The sequence below is a fragment of the Thunnus albacares genome, chromosome 13, assembly GCF_914725855.1.
Source record: "Thunnus albacares chromosome 13, fThuAlb1.1, whole genome shotgun sequence".
Taxonomy (NCBI): domain Eukaryota; kingdom Metazoa; phylum Chordata; class Actinopteri; order Scombriformes; family Scombridae; genus Thunnus; species Thunnus albacares.
Window position 1 is genome coordinate 3,667,253 of NC_058118.1, and position 22,206 is coordinate 3,689,458.

At 40.9% G+C, this 22,206-nt stretch overlaps 1 protein-coding gene across 1 annotated transcript in view; it reads left to right on the forward strand.

The window, feature by feature from the left end:
• Nucleotides 1–20,075, forward strand: part of LOC122995761 (junctional adhesion molecule 3B-like) — a 44,820-nt gene extending 24,745 nt beyond the window's left edge. Inside the window, exons 3-10 of the mRNA XM_044371126.1 lie at nt 12,729–12,797; nt 12,913–13,026; nt 13,121–13,273; nt 13,893–14,095; nt 15,429–15,528; nt 15,604–15,733; nt 15,825–15,879; nt 16,931–20,075. Coding sequence (XP_044227061.1) covers nt 12,729–12,797; nt 12,913–13,026; nt 13,121–13,273; nt 13,893–14,095; nt 15,429–15,528; nt 15,604–15,733; nt 15,825–15,879; nt 16,931–16,966 — 860 coding nt within the window. The 3' untranslated portion in view covers nt 16,967–20,075. The remainder of the gene's footprint in view (nt 1–12,728; nt 12,798–12,912; nt 13,027–13,120; nt 13,274–13,892; nt 14,096–15,428; nt 15,529–15,603; nt 15,734–15,824; nt 15,880–16,930) is intronic.
• Nucleotides 20,076–22,206: the final 2,131 nt, after the last annotated feature.

Consider the following 22,206-nt stretch of genomic DNA (forward strand, 5'->3'; position numbering starts at 1 on the left):
TTCCTCTCTGAGCAGGTGATAGAAGTGCGGCTCCAGCAGGGGGGTCAGCAGCAGGAGCCTCATATGGTTTCCCCTCCCCAGCTGTTGTTCAAGCAACATTCCCTGTCCCACAGCTCAGCCAGCCTGTGCAAACTATTTGAGTCTAGAGTATGCTTTTATGCACATTTGTTGTCTGAGGGGGGGGGGGCTGCCTGTTTTCAAATTCTTGCTTGGAAATTACGTACTTTGATGTCTCAATATTTAGACATGGTAGGCACATACTGTTCATAAACAACTGCCTCTTGAAATAAGTAGCAGTCATGATTTATTCCCAGTTATGTGTGTTGCAAAATAGAAGTTGGAATTCTCCTCTCAGTATGTGGCTCATGACAGCAGCCGTCTCCACCCTCTTAATTAGGAGTTATTTCAGTGATTAGAATAAACACATTTCAACAGACAAGGTTTTTGTTTATGTTGTTTTAATTATATTCATTTTGTGAAGCCATGTAGCTTTAGTAAATATTTGTTTTCTTCATAGTAACTTAAGTGAAGTAAATAAATCATTGCTTGTTGTGTAATGTACATATTCCACAACAAGCAGAACGACAGAGGAGAAAGTTGTGTGTCTGTATAAATGATCCTGCCCTCATACCATTACTTTCTCCATTTAAAGTCTTCTGCAAGTCTTCGGGGGCATTAAGTGACCCCCCGGTCCCCTCAACCACGCCTGCCTGTCAAAGCTTATTTCACCTGTGGCCAGTCATCCCCACACAGTCACACACTTTTGGCGACCTCACATTCTGAACTCCTCTTCATGTACTCCACACTAGTGCTTACTAAGGAACAATGAAACAGTCAGAATTGCTTCCCACAGCATAATACAACACAGGGGCCAGTTGCCACAGTCTGAGAGTGGCTGCTTTAAAGGAAATCTTTGTCAAAGAGTAAATCTTAGCAGCAGTAACGTGTTTGACCCTTGACTCCTCGCTGGACCGTCGCTGACAGACGGTCCTTTCTGTCTGCTGTAGTTGATGTAAAGCAACAATCAAATGCTTCTGTAAAACTTTATATTTGCTTAAACAGTAGGCTTCATCAGCTGGAGACTGTTACTGACCTCCTACGGTTTGTGGAAAACAGTAATCTGGAAGGGCATGTGGACGGTTCTCAGAACAAGTCATGAGTCATCTGTTGAAAAAGCAAAATTCATGCAAAAAAAAAAAAGATTGGAGACATAAGAAAATATTTGAATGCCTGGGAAGGTAAAGCTGGGAAAGAAAGGCTTTCTGAAACAGTTGTCTCCATCGGTAACCAGACGTACGTCATGTCAATCATGCTTCTCCAGTGTTCAGACTTCCTCTACACAACATGGCTTTTGTTCAAGAGAAAACAAAGACCACTTAATAGGCTGGACTGTGGGAAGCCAGTGTAAGAGTAGACTTTAGAAATACTGGGATTTTTGTCGTGGGCCTGCTGTTGGAGAGCTGATAGCATCTTGATGACTGAGCTGAATGCTGCTGGGAGGCCTTATTATGAAGCCTTTATAAGCTTCCTGCTGCCATCCCTCACACATTACACTGCCGAGTGCCACAAACACACAGCTACACAGTTTCAAGATACGAACGCATTCGGCTACACTCTTGTTGTGTGTGTGTGTGTGTGTTTAATGCGCTATTACATTTGTCTGGTGAGTGTCTTTTAATTTCAATGAGACTAGAATACTGATATCTAGAACACTGAACTCCTGTGTATACTGTAGACATGTGCAGCTTGGAGAAAATGCACAACTCATGAAAACAGAAATAAAAGTCAGCAGAGTTGTATAAAAAAAAAAAAAAGTTGGTGCGTGTGTGTCCCTAAAGGCCGCATCGCAAAAAGCACCCTTTCAGTTCAGCTCTTTTCAGCCCACAGCGGGGCATCCTTGGAGCACGCAGGAAGTGAGGCAGATTAAACCTTTTGGACCTGCTATGTCAACATGTCTCTGCTGTGTGGTGTTGTGTTATTGTTCAGTTGTCAGTTGAGCCTTAGCTCATCGTAGCCAGTTACGCTCACCGTCCACGCACTCAACAATAAGCGCTTATCTCTGCAGGCTGTGGCACAGTGGCTCAGCTGCCCCCCCCCCCCACCCACCCCCTCCACCTCCCACCCCCCCCACCCACCACCACCTCTCTGTCAGTGTGCCGGCCAAATAGGGCATTATTAGGTAAAGGAACTGCTGGCTGGTCAAAAAAAAAAAAAAAAAAACATGTTAATATAATATCCTAGCATCCAGATTAGCCAGATATCTACAGATGTGAGTGTTTCCAGATCTTTATATGTTATAGAGGAATTATCGGTTAATCCTTTGTGGCGTGCTGATGGAAAGCTTTAGTAAAGGGTGAATATTTCTATGGAGGGTCAGATGTGTGTGTGTGTGTGTGTGTGTGTGTGTGTGTGTGTGTGTGTGTGTGAGTGTAAGTATACTGAGTGTGGGGGAGGTTTTGGTGTGTGTGTGTGTGTGTGGTTGAAGGGACCGGCAGTAGAATGTTATCCAGGGATTTACCACCATGTATTATTATCTGACCAGTTCATTGTTGACTCACAGGGAGGATATAGGTTAACGCACAGTAGCAATAGTCATTTATAAAAGCCCGCTCTAGTGATCGGTTTAAAATGGCGTCACAGTCAGCGGTCTATTGGAATCATGAAATAATATTACCCATAATCCAATGCCGTAGCCATACAAATGTTTATTTTCATCATGCTTGGAAAAGGCCTGCGTGGAAATTGCATTCCTAATTAGGATTAAGGAAGGGGTCAGGCAGCCTGGACTAGAATGTGAAGCATTCGCAATGAGCGCCGCTGATGCCATCTGTGCGGAGTGCGGTGAGGAGCTAATTCTGGCACCGAGTGTGGCGCGATTTAACACAGATTTTCATGGTAGCAGCTCCAATTCAAGTATGGGATTTGACTTTGACTGCAGCCCAAAAAAACTGTTGCAGTGAGTTGAATTAGCCCCCCCCCCCACCCCCTCCTCCCCCCCTAACCCACCCCCTCCTCCTCCTGCTAGATCTCCTTTAAGCTGACGCCATGGAGCTCCCCAATTCATGTGGACATCCAACATGTGTGGCATGTCAGATTGTTCGCATAACAGAGATGCTGCGCCAGGGGAGGCCCGCTCACCCTCTTGGCCTTATGCTTCGATCTGTTTTGACAAGGCGTTCTCACTGTCTCCCTCAAGAGGCTGACCTGGGCTCAAAAAAATGAGCAGCCAATTATTTCATCACCAAGCGCGGTCAGTGTTTCTCTGGCTGCCTGTGAAAGACAGGGAGAGGTACGGTTGCTTACACTTCTTACCTGGGAGGGATCCCAATTAGCGGTCTGCGAAGGGGGGGGGGGGGGGGGGGGCTTGGGCTCGGGCTGGTGCTGACAGCCACTATAAATAGTGTCTGCACATTTGAATGCTAACCTGTTCTCACTCCAGTGAGGAACAGCTCATGATTGTAAGATATTACCTGTGATTGTCCACATCAGCAATACACTGACCACAGAGTCACCACATGTAGGTTTGTTATCCCACCCTCAGCGCTCGTTTTAGATTTTGAATGCACGCCGTCAGTAATTAAGTTCATATTGAAAGCATCATAAAGTGAGTGTGGGTGTTATAATTTCCAGAGATGTGCACATTCTTACATTTTTATTTGTATGAAGCATAAGGAATATCATGTTTCTAATAATTCATGTGCACACAGCAGGAGGAGGTGGCACAGTGTTTCAGCAGCGAGTGCAATACTGAAATTACACATCTCAAATATAACTCCGCCGTATCATGTTTTCCTCGAGATCTCATTACAGGATTTTCTGTCTATAGATGTAGGTCTACTTATTCACAAAGTACGTGGTCGATGGTTATTATGTCCTCAGTCACAATAGCCGGATGTGACCATTGTTCTGTTTAATTAAGCATTCATTCAGTCCTACAGCCTGAAACTGTGTCACAAAACAAAGGTCTCCATTGGTCCTCATGGCTGCTGAGACCATGTGAAGAGGCAGTGTGATTTCCAAACAACAGTACTATTTTTATACAGCAGCCAGGATCTGATTATCTGAGTGCCAAGATGTTTCACATGACTTCATGAATGAGTAATATTATCATTGACAATCATTCAGTGAACAGCAGTTCTTTCTGAAGGCCTTACTGTCAAGAACAACATTGGCAACATGAGAGGATACGGGACTAAAGAGCAGGAGCCTGGTGTTTAGAAGGTGTACACTCCTTATCTACAGTATTGTATTTGCCACGTTTTTTAGGAAAATGAGATCGTTCATTTAAAACGTGCATCAGCAGTAAGACTGTGTGCTCTTTTTGTCAATAATTTTGCAGCATGGGATATAATAAAAAACGGAATCAAAGAATTATGATTATATAACAGCATATAATATAAAATGATTATATAATCTGCAATCATTTCAGCGTCTATTATATAACTTTGATCCATGTGTTTTATGACTGGTATCAATGCTTGTGGCTGTTTGTATAGACAGTAAACAAAACGCACATCAGTGCTGTCAGTACATTTATGTTTCACTATATTTGCTGGCAACTGTTAAAAATCATGCAGTGACGTGTGACTGTGATGAAGGTATTGGTCAGGCTCTCAGGAAATGCCAGGGAAACAATATATATTTTTTGGATTTTATTTTCATATACAAATCCACTTTGAAGATAGCTGTATTTTCCTGTTGTAATGTCATTATGAATAAAAAGGCCTAAATAGGAAGTAGATCAACTTAACTTACTGAAAAAGGTAAGATCTAAGTCTGTGTGCAGTTGAGTCAGATTCATGAAGCGTGATATGTGAGTATTTTTAGACATGCATATACTCTAAACAGCCATTTAGTGAGTGTTGGATCTGTGAGTGTCCTGATGTGAAGTGATGGCTCTGAGTGACTTGCATCGTGGCGAGTGAAAGGCGCTGCGTGTAAGGTGGAAGAGTTAAAAGTTGCTTTTCCTACTCTGTGGTCCAGTCCTGTGAGCTAGTTGTACTTTGCTTGAGGTCAAAGTGAGAGCAGGCCAGATGTAGACGCTAACACTGACACAAAGTGACAGGTTCCCAGGCATTCAGTGACACCATCGGCTCCTCCCCTACTCTCTTACCCCACTCCCCCTCCTCCTCCATCCTCTCATTGGCTCAGGCCTAGTCTTTGACCCTGCTGAGATCAGAGGGCTCACCAGCAGTAAGGCACATGGGTTGCCCTGGCCTCACTGGGCTCACAGATAACGGCCCGCAGCACCTTCATATGTAAATGCAGAATAAATGAATACACAAGGAGCCCTTCTGGGGGAAGCTGAACCGTGTTTGAGTACACCTGGAAAAGATAGGATGCATTTGAATTAAGTCCTGATACCAGGATACAACTTCTAGTCAGACAGAATTAGTTTATGCACCAGAGGTAGAGTGATGCAAAAAAAAAAAAAATGTCTGGGACATCAAGCTCAGTTCAGGATAAACACACAAACAGGATATGTGCTGGTTTAATTGTGAGTCTTCTTAGCTTGGTTTAATTTAAATGCAACCTTTGAAATAATAAAAATGAGCTTTTGGTATTATTGGACTTACTACATCCATACTTCCTCCTTGCTCTTCATCTTCATCTCTCTGTGCTTATTAAAGCTGCTAGTATGCTGACCACTTAGCATTCTGAACACAGTGTTAGCTTGACCACTCTCATCTCTGAACATTACACTTCTGTAGGCGTCATGCTACTTGGCCACAGGAAGAGACACAGTGACTCAGTCGATGCATCCAACATGCTGGATGCTACGCTTACAGTGAAGATCATATAAACAGCTAGTCCCAACTCCACTAGCTGTCAGCTCTCTTTCCTGACTTTACTGGAAACTGATCAAACTATGACCCAAATACCGACATGCCGTACTTAGCAAACCAGGAATTCGGTGGACCACTCCACCCCTGTTCAGCATGTGATACATTTATATGTAGGTTTAATATAGCTGCATATCTTACATACACTTGGAAGTTTGCTGCTCCTACAGTGACACGCTGCTCTGGGATCATCCATATGTGAGCTCAAACGTGGTGACATTTGCTTAGCAGCTGAAGGAGCATCTGCATTTTCCAAGACTTTATGTTTTTTGGCGCAATTTTAGTTTTTTTTATCTTGTTTGCCAAACAGAATTGAGAGTTGACCCAGAGGCTCTCTTAGTCATGTAATAAGGTGTGTTTCCATCCACCTCTTTTTTTTTCTCATATTTTTAGTGGAACATAACCTTAGTGGAAAATTTGAAAAGATCTCAAAATATCACAAAAAAAAGCTTCTTCACTTGTATGAGTGGGAAAAGTCTATCAATCAAAGATGAGTCACAGATAATAAAACAAGTTTAGGGAATAAATCATCACACACATGACGTAAACTCCACCGAAGAGACAAAAAATAGCAGCAGATGAGAACATCAGATCTGTTTAGAGCGTCATCTTTTTCTACCTTCTTCTTCTGTGGTGGTTTAAGCTTTAATTAGAACCTGTGTGGTCATCTGAAATGTCCACCAGTTTCTACAGAGGTGTGAGCACGGAGAAAGTTGAACACACACACGGGGATGGGAAGAGCCCGACACTGTTGGATGACCACAGCTGTGACAATACAACCTGGGGTCATTCTCCCTGCCAGCTCAGCCCTAAAACCTCTCTCCCTTGCTGTCATCATGTCAGGAGGTTACTATTTTCATGGAAGAAGACTTCTGAGGTCTGTTTAGTGACTTTCTCCCACAGCTACCAAAAACAGGTGGGGCCTCTGTTTTAGTGCTGGTCACCAGTTGGGGAAGGGAAGGGGAAACAGCAAAGTAAGACAGAAAGAGAATCCGGTTACTATGGAAATATCACCAATATTGCTATGGGAACTAGAGCAGCAGAGCACGCTTTGTCTAGGATCTAGCTGTAATCGTCTCTCAGAAAGAAGCTTATGGTAATATGCGATGCTCTTATGAATTAATTTGTCAGGCTTTGTGTCCCAGCTGACATCATAGACTTTTATCAAATGGAAATTAGCATCTCCTCAAGGGGAAAGCGTGCGAGACATGAGAGTGTTTCAGCAACGCACCGTTCAACTTCTCGCTTGCTTCCTGTCAGCGTCACAGTCACAGAGCATCATTTAAATATCTATAATTATAGGGCCAGTTCACTAATGATTCACAGTCATATCACTTTGTTTAGAACTTGGCCTTAACGTGATACTCCCCTTGAAGATTGTAGATAGGGACTACTAGATGCTCAGTGAAAAACTATACTTATACTGAATAACTGTGTCAAACAACAATTAGCAGTAGTTTTTTGGGGCTTTTCAGTCGTGCTCAAGATGACATCATCATGACATAATTCCCTAAATCTCTTATTAATTGTTTAAGAGGTGACAGCACAGCTCAGTGACAGGTTTATTTTTTGCCCCTCTCAACACTTTGGAAATTACTTTTCATCACTGGCTCGGGCGGCCTTTCTCCCCCCTCAGGGCTCATATTGAACTTTTGTACACTGTGACCAGAAACTCAGCAGTCATGTGCGCAGAGCCAAAAAAACCGCAGCCCAGTGTGTATGAGAACATAAACATTTACACCTCTCGAAAGATGTTGTGTTTGCTTTTAGCAGAGAAATTCCAACAGAGACTTCTTAAAGGGATGCACCAGTGAAAACCCCACAGGAGACCTGGCAACCTCTTAACACACACAAACACACACAAACACACACACACACTCTATCTGCAGTTCTGAAAGGATCCAGTCATAGACCCAGAGCTTTAACTGTGCAAATGATCCAATAATCTACACTCATTAAATAAGCTTGTTAAATAAGCCAGTGAAAGTTTGCAGAATTCAACTATTCAGCTCTTTTTTTTTTTCTAGCTGACTGCCTCTTTAATGCATTTGGAGATATATGAAACTGAACATCTTGTGACCTAGAAGTCTTGAGAATATACTTGTAAATAAAACTGTCTTGATATTATGATTCAATCTCAGTAAATAGATATCTTATAAATGAAAGATGAAACATGTTTTATAAATTGAAAACATTAGGAAACATTGGCCTCGTCACTGTCTTGTGAACACTCTTCATTTGATTATTATAAGTCTCATAACTCACTAGAACACAGATTTACATTGCTAATGACCTGTGTGTGTGTGTGTGTGTGTTTGCTTGGTGTTGACTTCTGTTTGCTTATTTATTCAGAGGTTGCAGAGAGAACAAGCAGCACAGAGTGACCATGTGTTTCATTCTTCATCTCGCCGTCGCAGCGTTACTCCGGCCGCGTCGTCGTTCGCGTCCCTTGTTTGCCCGTTTGCTTGTGTTTAAATTGAAACCATGGTGCTGAATAAGTATCAGGAGTATCTAGGCCGTGTCATTCATGTAACATAAGCTATATGCAGTGAATATGTAACATGTATGCTCTCATATCCCAGCACGTGCGTTTGGATGCACATGCTCACTCGTGGAAAGGTGTTGGTGTTCGGTGTGATATCACCGAAGTAGTGCAGACAATTTGAGACACACGCAGTACAATCTGTCATGTTGTCATTTTTATAAAGTATTAAAAAATATATCAGTCGGAGGACACGGCCTTGGAGATGTGAGTGGTTGATATGACAGGGTGTTTTATCGAGATGACCGGTCATTTCTGTTGGACTAGGGGAGAAAATTAATTGTTCAATCTGCACTTATTGAACAGACCGAACTCCTCCGTGTGGAATCAGCTGAATGAAGCAGTTCAGAACAGATAGAATAGTGAATTAAAAGACAATAAAAGAATATGAACAGCTTGGCTCTGTGCGGCTCACACTGCTACTACTCAAATACGTGCTGACTTTAAAAACAGCAACTGGTTGATAGTAGTGAAAGTGGGTGTGTGCGTACTTTGATGTTTGAGCTTTTCAAGGGGGGCGTGGGAATAATCTCCACAGGCATGAGGCATAGGTGCACCGCAGGGAATATCACTGGGTTGCTTAATTGAACCTTTCTATTTATGATACGGGCCTCACCTCTCTGGATTCACCGAGCGGCGGCACGGGAAACAAATGTGGTTTCCCGTGGGGGAACAACAGAAAAAAAAAAAAAAGGAGGGATTCATTACACAGTGCAGGCATCAAGAAATACCCAGCTCCTCTGTGCCTATTGTATTATTCAGTGATGTAAAAACCTGGGGGGGTTTATGAGGGCATTACACTAAGATTACAGAGAATACCCTGCGCCCATCATGGGGGCAGCAAGGAAGATTAAAAAAAAAAAAAACAACTTTGATGCAGATTTGCAGATCGCCAGATCTCACACAGCTGTGTCCGACCGAGAAGGAAAAAAAAAAAACAGAGAGAGGAAACAGAGAAAAGAAAATCACAGCATATGTAGGTCACTGAGCACCTGCATGGTTAAAAAGCTAATCATCTACATCACACCACTTCCTCCTCACACACACCCGGTCATGTAGCGTTTGGCTGTAGCGTAGTAAGAGTAAGAATTGTCATTTTCACACTGGCAACACATGAAACGACAACAAAAAGATGTGGATGTTTAACTAGTGGAAAACAGTTATTATTGACTGTGTTGATGGTTAAGGGCAAGACCTTAGAGGCTATTCAAGGAGAGACAAGAACGCAGACAGGATGAGTACGGGGAAGGATGTGTCAGACAGACTGGAGGAGAGATGGGAAACACCGCTCTTATAACACACAGTCAGCACTTCCTGAGCTTCCATCAAGCTCTGATACTTTACTGGCCAGTCCAGCTGTTTCTTCTTATTGCCCAGTTGGATAAAGATGTAGCCAGAAGCTGAAAGGCTACCCAGGAGGGGGCCACTTGTTAAATGGATCGCTCAAATATTTAGGATGAGGAGGAAGGGGAGGGGGGGGGGGTCATCTAAACCCAGCCCAAAGTCACACCTTTTTATATGTATATTTGAAGCAGAAGTTAACATTTGAAAATAAGTGTAATTAGAGTAAATAATAATTATACTCATGTGTTTTTTGGACAGAAGGTGTGTGAACCTGTCATTTATCCTCTGGATGGTTTGGGTGCATTTCTGCTAAAATATTCACTGTGCAAGTTTGGTTTTTTTTCCTGTAATACACAACAATAATGGACATGAATCTTGATTTCACTCACTGGTCTATTCTTCCTGGATGTATTATGTAGGCAAACTTCAGTCCTCTTGAGTGGTGGTTTCATGTGTTTTCCTGGACAGCTGTTTCCATGGCAGACCTCTCAAGCTTTTTATCTCTACGTCAAGCTCACTTAGGCACCTAATCTGCTCTAATACCCTCCGAATTAAGGAGGAGGACAGGGATGGGGGGTAAACTCCATTAGCTCTTTCAGACCAGACCAAAGACAAAAACCGAATGCTGCATTTAATGGAAAGTTTCGGTACTAAATTAATCACTCGGAATAATTTATCGTCAACTTTGGATTCTATTTCAACGTGGCATATTCTGATATATTTTGGACTCTAGGCATGCTTGGCCTACTTAGATTTGGTATAAAGTTACACAGTGCACGCAGTACATTTGAAACTTAAACCCAGAAGTAAGCGGTGACATGCCTCACATACACAAGCTTTTGTCAGAAAACGTGAAAATGACATATTTCTACAAGTAGCCTAGATAGATGAATTCAGGTTCACTTACAGGATGTTATATTGTTGAAGAGCAGGTATCTTCACCTTCATGTAAACATGGATTCTGTCATATTGCTACCTTTCAGTGGAGAGAAAAAAAATTACCCTTCAGTCAATTTGCATCATAAGACGGCTTAGATTTGTACAAGCTGCAGCACAGAAACACTTGCAAGTTGAAAACCTTTTCTTCTCTGCCGTAGCTTTTAATTCTGCCAGAATTGTGTGTGTGTGTGTGTGTGTGTGTGTTTTCTGCATATTGCACTGTGGAGAGGTAGCTTGACTGGATCGGTGATGTTTTGACTGTCACATTTCTGAAAAGAAGTGCAGCTTGTCATCCTTACCACTTTGAAATTCCTTGTTAAAAAAAATCAGGAAGAAGATATAGAAAGATGTAAAGCTGAATCAAATATTTATTGAAATGAATGTCAGCAATAAGAACAATTATGAGACACTGTTGTCCTCAGCTGATGTACTTTGGAACTATATTCCCCCACAAGTACCTTCACATATCATACAATACTTGTATTATTCTCCTTGTAGGGAGGAAATCTTTTGCCCCCGTCCGCTCGGAGGTCAGGGGTCAGCTACAGACCCCGGAGCAGGTCAGGGTTCACAGTTCTCTTACAGACTTTACTGCAGGGTAGATGTTTGTGTAGACGGCCCGGTTTATGAGCGAGGCCTGTTTTCTAGCTGACACAGGAATATCCATATAAAGTACAAACATGAGCTTCAAAGTTTGTTTGTTTTTTTTTTTTTCCAAGGAGCTTCTTGAGCATAGATCTCTCATTGTTTAATGAAGGTGTGACCTACTTTTGACGTCCGTGCGCCGTTACTACTGCGAGCACCGGCTCAAAACAAGCTGCCGTCTTGTCATGATCTCCAGAAAGACCGTGGGCTAATCAGCTTAGCCTGTCTGCTTTAGCAGGTGACCCTAGACACTGCTGTGTATCCACATGACAGTTGGTGCAGGTCAGGTTATCCCCGTTTGAACAGTTTTCTTTAAATGAGAGGCCCAGTAACACTTCCACCTCTAATTAGTAGCAGACTACACCTACGTACTGTACTGTGAACCATGATGCTCAATCCACAAGAAGATGCTCCACAATTAGACAACTGAAAATATGTGAAAATATAATAATCCAGGTCATCTTGATGCTATAGGATGCTAATGGCCCACTGAGATGTATCGTGACTTGCCTGTATGTGTACGCCAGATAGATGTGGAAGCAGCTTCTTGCTAATGTTCACACATAAATCATATAATAATTTACCACAACTCAATTTTTAAGATTCAGTCCAGAGATTGCAGAAACGGAGGTTAGGCCTTCCATAGATTTTCAGTGCCAGTACAATCTGCACAAGTGACCCTGCATCCACGAGCCAGACCATCATTTCATGTCTGTGGAAGTGTTCATGAGCGTGTTCTTACTTAACATTCATGTGGAAGTGACTTTGTGTAGATTTGGTTGCGGACTAATGGCTGTCAGGATGATTCAGCAGTGCCTCCTCCTCCCAAGGCCCTATCCCTCCACCACATAACAACACGGATCTTTCCGGGGTGCTTTTGCACCATTAGTCCCACATGGGCAACAGCATCAGGCCCAGAGAGAGAGAGAGAGAGAGAGAGAGAGAAAGAGACAGAGACAGGAGAGAGAGAGAGAGAGAGAGAAGGGCTCGGCAGGCGGTTGAACTACTGGCATGGTGAGCTTGCCCTGAAAAGGGCACATGCCTCCCTGCGCAATTATCCAGTGTGCATGGAAACAGCTCCCCCACCCTCAACACATATACACACACACAATGGTTTGACCAACACAACTAAAAATGGAAGATGGACGGTAACAGAACAAGGCCAAAGAGCGCCAACATGTTAACATCATCACACTGATGTGGGATTGACATTTAGGTTGACTTGAATCGAGTTTGTGAAATTTTAGATCAGTGAAGGGGTTACAAACATCCTCAAGGAGAGTGTTAAAACAAGCGCAGCACATCAGCGGACGTCAGCTGGTATTGTGCATATAGCGTGAGATCATCACTGTATCATGAAAATTCATGCTCTGAAGAGTCTCATGTTGCTTTGCCTCTTCTCTCCTGTTTTGCAGGCTACTTCAACGTGTTAGCGGTGGTGCTGAAATCAAACGACCACTCGCCGTGGACTAATGAGTTTGACAGTAAGATCTAATCAACAAATCACCATCACGCAAAAAAAAATGCAGGAACAGTTTTCACATCCATCTTGAATTCTCCTCCTGTCATGTCATCATTTCCTCTTTCTCCATCCTGCAGAAATTGAATTGTCATGTTTGATTGAGTCCATTTCCACAAAAGAGCCCAGAATCGAATGGAAGAAGATAAAAAACGAGGGACCAAGTTATGTGTACTTTGACAAGAGGGTCTCAGGTAAAGTATAAAACACACAATGTTCCGATTCAGAGTGTGTCACAGTCCTGCACATGTATAAATTACATTGTTGAACATGTTTTCCTTCCAACAGGTGACTTGGAGAACAGAGCGGTGATCAGGGAACCTGCCACGTTACTGATAACCAACGCCACAAGATCAGATACAGCAAAATATCGCTGTGAGGTCACGGCCGCTAACGACCAGAAGTCCTTTGATGAGATTTTGATTGACCTTGTTGTAAGAGGTAATCTGAATTACCTGTGTTGTTGATTAATCTGTGCGAGTGTGTTTTAGGCCTAGAAAACATGTGGAGTCAAAGATATGAGATAGATTTATGACAATATGATAAAGATTCATCTAAACGCAGGATTAAAAAAAAAACAAGCTATTATTGTGCCCTTAAAAGAGAGACCTTGCTCAGTGATTCACACTTTGGATGCAGTAAGATGACACCGTGTTGTAGGTCGCACCAACCCTTTGGCATACATTCGAGGATGTGTTGTGACCAGACCTGCCCAGCTGCAAAGGCGTGTTCTAGGCTATAAGAGGAAACCTCTGAAACTGCATCTGCTCTGAATTGCAGTGCTAAAGAAAGAAAGCGCCGCGTGTTTTGGTGGCGTTTTTTGGCACGGCCCAAAAATCATGTACCCGTCCGGTCCTGTCAATGCTGTCAGTCCAGTGAACCATAAGCGGTCAGGGTGACATTGTTTTTTAAAGCATCATAGTCAATCATAGGCTCAGCAGCATCATGAAAGAACGCTGTCAGTTTTTTTATCACTGTGATGCTTACAGATGAAGTGTAAAGCTCCCCCCCATTAAGATCCAGCATCATGAATATCATCATATGTTTTGTGTCACTACAGTAAAGCCGGTGGTGCCAAAATGCAGTGTCCCCAAATCAGTGCCTTTTGGGAAGTCAGCCGAGCTGAGCTGCGTGGAGGAAGAGGGCTTCCCCAAGTCTCAGTACCAGTGGTTCAAGGACAAGGAGGAGATTCCCGATGACCCAAAGACCAGCCTCAAGTTCTTCAACTCAACGTACACGCTCAACTCAGAAACAGGAACTCTGGTTAGTATGTGCGGGCGTGTATTTGGACAAGGACACGCATGAGTGGCAAGGGCGGGGCAGCGGGGGGACGGTGGCCTGACGCCCAGGGGTGGGGGCAGATATTTTGGGGAGACAGTTGATGGTGCGAGAGGGCTTGAGCCACGAGGGGAATCTGGTGTCCTCGTTTGCACATTCCTCAATTCTCGCTCGCTTTCCAGCACAGCTCGATCAGCTCGGCGGCTCGCCTCGAACGCTCTCCTGTCAACCTTCATGCCAGCCTCTAAGACGTGACACACAGCAGCGTACTGCAGTGTTTGTCTTCATGTGAAATTCTAGTGCAAGCGTCGCAAGCTCACCAGAACAAACTGTTTAAGTTTACAGTCAGAGCTGTAAACTAATGAGGTTTGGAGAATGTTTTTCTCCAGGAGTTTATCTCGATTTGACTTATTTTTAGACTGTTCACTCCCCTCTGCTTCTCTCATGTGGGAAAATAATGTCCACCAACTGATGGAGAGAGTGGAATTTGGTGAATTGTATTAATATTTTAGATTATGTTATTTGGGCAGGAGAAGTTCCAGCTTCGTCATTTTTGGGAAACTTGTCACAAACCCAGACAATGTCTTGTTTATCTTGTTTTTTCTGTAATTTCTGGAACGACAGAGATATACAACACAAAGGCTGTTACCAGGAGGAAAATAACAAGGATTCATTAATCAAACATTTCCACAGTTCTAATGTTGTAATAATCTATCATTCCTATTATTTTATAAATGTTTCTGATAAAACATAACATGAGTGCAGTGGGTTTCACCGCACAGAGCAGCAGAATGCACACTGTCTTTATGCCGTTTTTAAAAGCTAATGTAATATAGCACCACAGGCTTCTCTGGTATGTGGCTTAAAGACTGACAGCTCCATAAATAGAGTTAATTTTCATTTACTGTGTAAAGTAAATGTATATATATACTGTATGTACCTCCCTTCTTCACTGTGTGCCAGAGAACTTAATCAGATATCAGCGAGGGTTACGTCCGGCCACTGAGTCGCTCATTTGTTCACATTTTTATCAAAAAACAGATAGCAGTAAGTCCAGGTGTGCTCAGTGTTAATATTTAACCTGACGTGGTGATGACATTTAGTCTGTAATCAAGAAGAATGCAAATTTGATATCAATGTCACTCCTTCTCTACTCATAATAACTGTCAGTACAGTTATTTCCCTCAATGTTTACTGCACCTACATCCCACTTTATTACTTTATACCAGCATTTACCATTATCCAGTAAAATACTACTCAAAAAACAACTGTTGACTAAAAAGCACTGACAGGATCTTTTGTGTTTTCTCCAATGCAGAAGTTCTCCGCAGTCAGAAAAGAAGATGCAGGCGATTACTTCTGCCGAGCAAAGAACGATGCAGGATACTCTGAGTGTGCACCTCAGAAGATGGAAGTCTGTAAGTGTCTCACTGATACATTATCATCCATCATTCTGTCTTTTAAGATCAACTAAATATCATCGTTCTCCACAGATGATATTGATGTTGCGGGGATCATACTGGGAGTGCTGGTGGTGGTGGTAGTGCTTTTATGTATAACAGTGGGGATCTGCTGTGCGTACAAGCGAGGCTACTTCTCCAGCCAAAAACAGACAGGGAACAGGTAAGACATGGACACGTCCTCCCGTGCAGATGATCAACAAACACACACACTGCATCATCTATAAAACCTTCATGTGCTTTGTGTGTTTCAGTTACAAAGTTCCAGCTAAAGGAGATGGAGTGGACTACGTCAGGACGGAGGACGAGGTTTGTAGTGGAGAGCAGTTATAGATGTGGATGCCAGTAGAATTTGTAAATGATACTATGGAAAAAAAAGGAATAAAGTTCATTTAAACTGGTGAAGGACAGTCTGATGTGAGTGATGAGTGTTTCACATCAAGGTGGGAAATCAGTCTAAAAAACATATAACATACAGTCAGCAGTAATGCAAAATATGTCAATGATGGTTAATGGGCTAAAACGTGTAAAAGCACGTGTTTGCTCCTTTAATGAGCCACACCTGGTCTGCATCTAGCAGACAGCAGATGTGTATAAACGATATGCACAGATAAAAACCATACGTACACCATCTTCCAAGCTGGTATTCATAAAAGAAGAATGTGTGGTGAGAATGTGCACACGTAGACTTTAGACTTTTCTAAAGTGATCTGCAGGTGATGAGATAGAATCTAAATAACGCTGTGTGCTCAGGTTTCTGATTTATCTATTTATATACATTTATAAACTTAATTCTCATGATCAATCACATCATTCCTTTATTTCCGTGCGGTAATGTTCTTTTAATTTGATCTTTTATCGTGAGGCACTCAATAACAGCGCTATGAATGAAATCACAGATGATGTCTCTGACGTTTAATGATATGATATCAGTTTAATGATCGCACGCAACGACAACTGTTCTGGCACTGCCAGAGAACCTCACTGATCTGTTTCAAGTGCTGTACTCCTTTGCCGTTCTTTTCATTGACAGGTCTAAAGACAGAGATATTGATATTCAAACAGCTGGTTAAGGGCGAGTCTGCATCTATTTATATATAACTGTATTTATGGCACATGCACCCAGAGATTTATAAAACAGAAGAGCGAGTTTTACACAGTTTTATGCATCCGACTCCTGGTGTGGCTCATCACCCACTCCAGCAAAATTGTGGATATGATATGAAATGTTAAACTATTACTTATTCCCATTTTGTAGAGCTGAAAATTCTCAAGTAAAAGAGATTTGAAGAGTATTACTATTGAACCACTTCTTCAGTCGGATGAATTCTTAAACGTTGCTCCCGTCTGCTGTCTGCAGGGTGATTTCCGACACAAGTCCTCCTTCGTGATCTGAAAAGGGAGAGGATGACGATGGGCAACGCGCCGAGTAAAAGACATGAGATGTGGGACGGCGCTCCACGCTGTCTGACCACGGAGCCGCCACAGTTCATGCTCTGAACTCTCGGCATGACCGACATCCAACTATTCAAGTTTGCCAAAGGTGACAAGATTTCACAGGACAACAGTATGTAAAACTATTTCACACGTAGGGACTGAAATACATTTGTCAACTTTTATCACCACCAATGAATTATTTTGCTAAATTATGGAGTTCTTACTTTACAGTTATCGCATGGTTTTAAAAAAAAAAAAAAACAAGGAGTCAAGGTGGAGAAAATAAAACCTTTCTTTGTTCTGCCAGGTAGAAAAGGAGGAGTCTCTTCCCTCCAGTCAGTCTATCATGACATGTTTCTACTGCAAACATTTTGCTTCAAACCTTTTGTCATTTGTATAACATTTCTTTTCTACTGTTGAAATTTGTCAGACTATTTTTGATGGAATATATTTTAAAATGCCTATAGATAAAGGTTTACTTTTTTAAATATTTGTAAAATACTAACATGTGTTTTTTTTTTTTTGTTTTTTTTTTTTTTTGTTTTTTTTTTGGTTGTGGATAAAAATATGTAACACTTTAACCACTTTGCATCAAGCTGTAAGCATTTACACCTTTGCAATCAGAAGAAAGACAAACATGACTTGTATTAGCATATCAAGATGTGGTTCTTGATCAGCGGTCTTACATATTTAATTTTTCCGCTGGGATCGCCCAGTTTCTGTTGTGAAAGACTTCCATGTTAATGTTTGTAGATAGTCTTAGTAAGAGGCTTTGAAGAGTGCCAGTCAAATGCTGTGAAACACTGTACACAATCAGTGCTGCGTTTTCTTGATTTTAAGTGTCCTTCTATGCTTGCTGTTAATCTTGTATATATTGAATTTACTGTCCAGGATAGAGTTTTGCTGTCATACATACGTTCAGTATTACATTATTATAATAATAATATTACAGGGTTTGTAAGTTAACCTTCCAGACCCAAACAAAACTAGAGGAAAACGTGGTCAGTTGTAAAAGCTAGACATGGTACTATCAAATTCCACTTCTATTCTAATTCTACATAGAAACACATTGGATCAGGTTGTTTTAACTACTGAGTCACCTATATTTAAACAACAATTACTAAAGGTACCAACAACGCCAGTGAAAATTCTCAGACAGTTAGAATGAGGTGGAACTACATTAACTACAACACACAGTCTCTGACATGAGTCCTGCTAGATCTTTGCTGATGTCCAGTCAGTTAACAAATAGTTTTTGCTAATGTCTGCACTAATTAGAGAGTAGAACTCATCTAACATTTCTAATATTTAGTTTTGACTAAATGTTTTTAAAAAAAAATTTTTTTTAAGGTTTGACTGAAGCTCCTATTGTACTCATTGCTCTCAGCAAAGCCCAAACAGACAGAAAATGACATTCAGTGGGTTACACACAGCTGGGGTCTGGAGGGTTAACAGTTGTACTGATTGTATATAGAGATTTGTTATAGGTTTTTTTTTTTTTTTTTTCCTCTGAAGATTATGTAAAGTGGTGAAAAATGTAAAGAATTCCTATTTGAGGCGATATGAAACTCTTTCCATTTGTAAGACTGAGAAAAGGTAACTATCACATCATTCATAACACTTCAACAGGAGCTTCTTGACAGCTGCTCGGCTAATTCACGCTGATTCTCCCCTCGTGTCAGTCCTGTTGAGTTATTGAGAAGAGTTGGGTCTAGACCTGCTCTATGTGAAAAGTGCCCTGAGATAACTTCTGGTATGATTTGGAGCTATATAAATAAAACTGAACAGAACAAACAGCTCACTGGTTCACTATTCTCTTATTTTTGTCTCTTTCTCATCATATTTTTGAGCTCCAACAAGTGAACCAGATAAACACAAACATCTAATATGTATCAGTATTCATATAAGTTGCAAGCAGCTGGAGTGAATCTCTTGTTCAGGTGTTATGAATGGTTTATAATCGGCAGGTCTGGTGAAATGTTAACCGAACATCAGTCATTGGTAGAGACGATCTGCCCGGCATTTGCACATAGGAATTTGTCAACACCGCTCAGTCTTTTTCTAGGTTAACATGTTGCATTAAGGAACCGAGAAGAGTATTAAAAACATTTCTAAGCGTTCTATTATCTCAATTTAGTTCACAAATGAATCAAGTTATAAGTACATTGTTATAAATACATTATATGGAAGTCATGCAGCACACAGATGCATACATTTCCCCTTTTCATTTGTACAAATTTCATTCCTCTTAAGTGCCTTCTGCCCTTAAAGTAGACGAGTTTCTCTCTCCCACCTGTACATTTCTACGATATTGTCTGAGGGTTCATGTTTTGCATTCGTTTAACCCACGAGCACGGCGTTTGAGAGGAATGATGTCACCGCAAATTTCCACCTCCCTTTCTTTACATATCTGCAAATTTGTAAATAGCTTCTTCTTTTTTTTTCATAGATTTGAAGGTGTAGACATGTTGAAGTAGTCATAGAAATATATTAGTGCCTAAATATAGTGGGAATTATTTTTGGTAAAGACACATAGCACTATTAGGCAAAAGAAAAGATGTGTACCAAAAGCAGGGGGGTCGCTTATATGAGCTCTGGTTTCAAATGAGTTGACTCTGTGTTCATGGAAGTGTCGTTGCAGCTGAGATGAAGCTGGAATTATTCAGCGTTGTATAAAACTTCATGCACAGGTGTCAGCCACACGAGAACAACAAAAAAAAAGGAATTCATGTACGGTAGCTACATGTAGACCTACATTTACCCCACAGGAAGCCCCTGTGTCGAGTAATCTGGTGATAAAGATGACATTTACATCACTGAGAGATGGTTTCCAGAGTGTTTTGTATTAGTGGGGCGAGTTAAACCAAGCTAACTCACTATTGTCTTTCACCTCAAGGATCCAGCACTGTCAATCATTCATTCTCTGAGGACTGGTGCATCATGTAAGAACCTGATTTTCTCAATTAAACTCACATACAGTAGAATGTCCATTTATGGCCTGCTGGGGTTGTTTTTGTTAATTCTAGAACCACTCTATTTGTGATTAATAAAACTCACTTCTAATATTACTGGAGACATTTGTGCTTTTTTTCTCTCCCTTTTTTGCTGATGTATGTGTGAAGTGAGGATTTTGTGCATCTGTGCTGCCAGTTCACAATTTCTCTGCTACTTAAAATCCTCCTCAACCGCTCCGGAGTCTCCCGCTGCTCTCAGAAATCCTATTCGGTATGGAAGTCCGTCAAGTATCCCACCGACAGCATCTTTGTTGATCTAAAGCTGTAATCTATTATTGGGATTTAAGCCATTTCTACTTTCTACACTGAAAACAGCTTTCTTGTTCCTTTCTGGTAGCCGTGCCAACTGGCAGCGAGTTCCTGGATAAAGAGCATTATAATCAATGAGCTCAGCAGGGATAATATATTGTAGTTTATAACAGAGCCAATGGACACTTACTTAATTCACAGAAAAATCAATGGGAGCGTGGGTCACCTATTTTGTTCAACGTGGGATGAAAAGACCCTTTTCTGACTGAGCCTGATGAGTCATCTCAGATTATCATTAAATGAGGGACGTTTTCAAACTTTTAAGACAGTTTTTTAACGGCTGAACATACCACAAAGTTTAGGAGGCTGACTCATTGAAGCTGCACAGTCTTCCTCTGAAAGTTACGCAATATTTCTGTCCAAAGTTACAAGGTTTTACTGGTTCATCAGATAAAACAAGAAGTTTCTCTCAGTCCTGATGGACAGTTAGGACAGTTTGTGGTTAGTTGTGTGGTCTTGTACTTCCAGTAAAATACTATCACCCCTGTATCCTCCTACTACCAGACAACAGCTTTATCTGTTCAGTAAATTCCAGAGAACTTTCTTTTTCATATAGTGTAGTGTGTATTGTATTCAGTGTAGGTGTATTCTCAGCATTTAAGAGTTTTTGTGTTATTCTGCACAAGTAAAATAAATGTTTTACTACATAAGAGTGCTGAGGATGCATGATGTATAATGTGAAAGCAAATAGGAGCTGTAATAATTAGAATCTAGTCAGCAACAAAAAGGTCATTTAAAAAGGTGCAATTTCAATGTTTTAGGGTTCATAAATTTAGAGAATTTAAGTGTTCAGTATTTTAAAAAACTATAATTAAATTTAGTCGCTAATTTCCAGATGTAAAAATTCAAGATATGTCAAGAAGTCAAACTGGATCAGTGAAATTCAAATGCCAAAATGAAGTGTATGACAGTGTATCGTATGATCATTCAGGCTCAGTTGATGAATCTCAGTAGTCTGATTGACTGACTTTTAGTTTTTATCTTGAATTTTGGTAAATTTAACCAATTAAATTAGAGCCTAAATTACAACCTGATTTTTATGACTTGTTCAGAATTTTTTACATCACAGGTTGACAAAATTAATTTGAGCAACTTTAATGTTTTGGGGTTTTTTATTAATGGACATTCAAATTTTCTGTTTTAAAATTTATGGTCACACCTTAATGAAAATATAACAACATACTTTTTTTTGTGAACCGTGAAAAACATTTTTAAAATCAAGTTTTTGAAATTGCTGCAATTATGATCTACTGGAAATGTCAAAGATGGAAATTCAAAGAGACGGTTTTGTAAGTAAAACATTTCAGTGCTGTACATTCAGAGGACTATTCAACTGTTTCATTATAGTTGTGAATGGAAGCAAATACAAATCACTGACCATCACTATGTTCTATCAAGCTTTGATCAACTCTCACACTGTCACCAAAACTGCTGTTTATTATTCTGAAGATGCTGATTTTTTATATTTCCTGCCAATATTCAGGAGACAGTAACAACATGTCCCTCACATGTTATTGTTGACACCAGTCAGACGACATTACATATAAAACTGTTCATTGAGACACAGTTGGAACTTTTTTAGGGTCTAGCAGGGTTTTGTTTTGAGTGGTAGGAAAACTCTTTTGTTTGATTTAACATAAAAAAAATAATTTACACCCAACAATATTGTTAGATGGCTCTCCTGTAATACCAACAGTATCTGATTTACTATCTAATATCAATAGACATTACAGATACTTTCCAGTTTTTCTACAGTACATGATGTAGAGGAGAGAAACTCAAACACAAGCCCAAGTTTAGCCGTCACCAAAGTGAGGAGAAAAACAGATGGGAGAAAATCGTACTTGACAGAAGGATGAAGCCTATTTAGAAAATA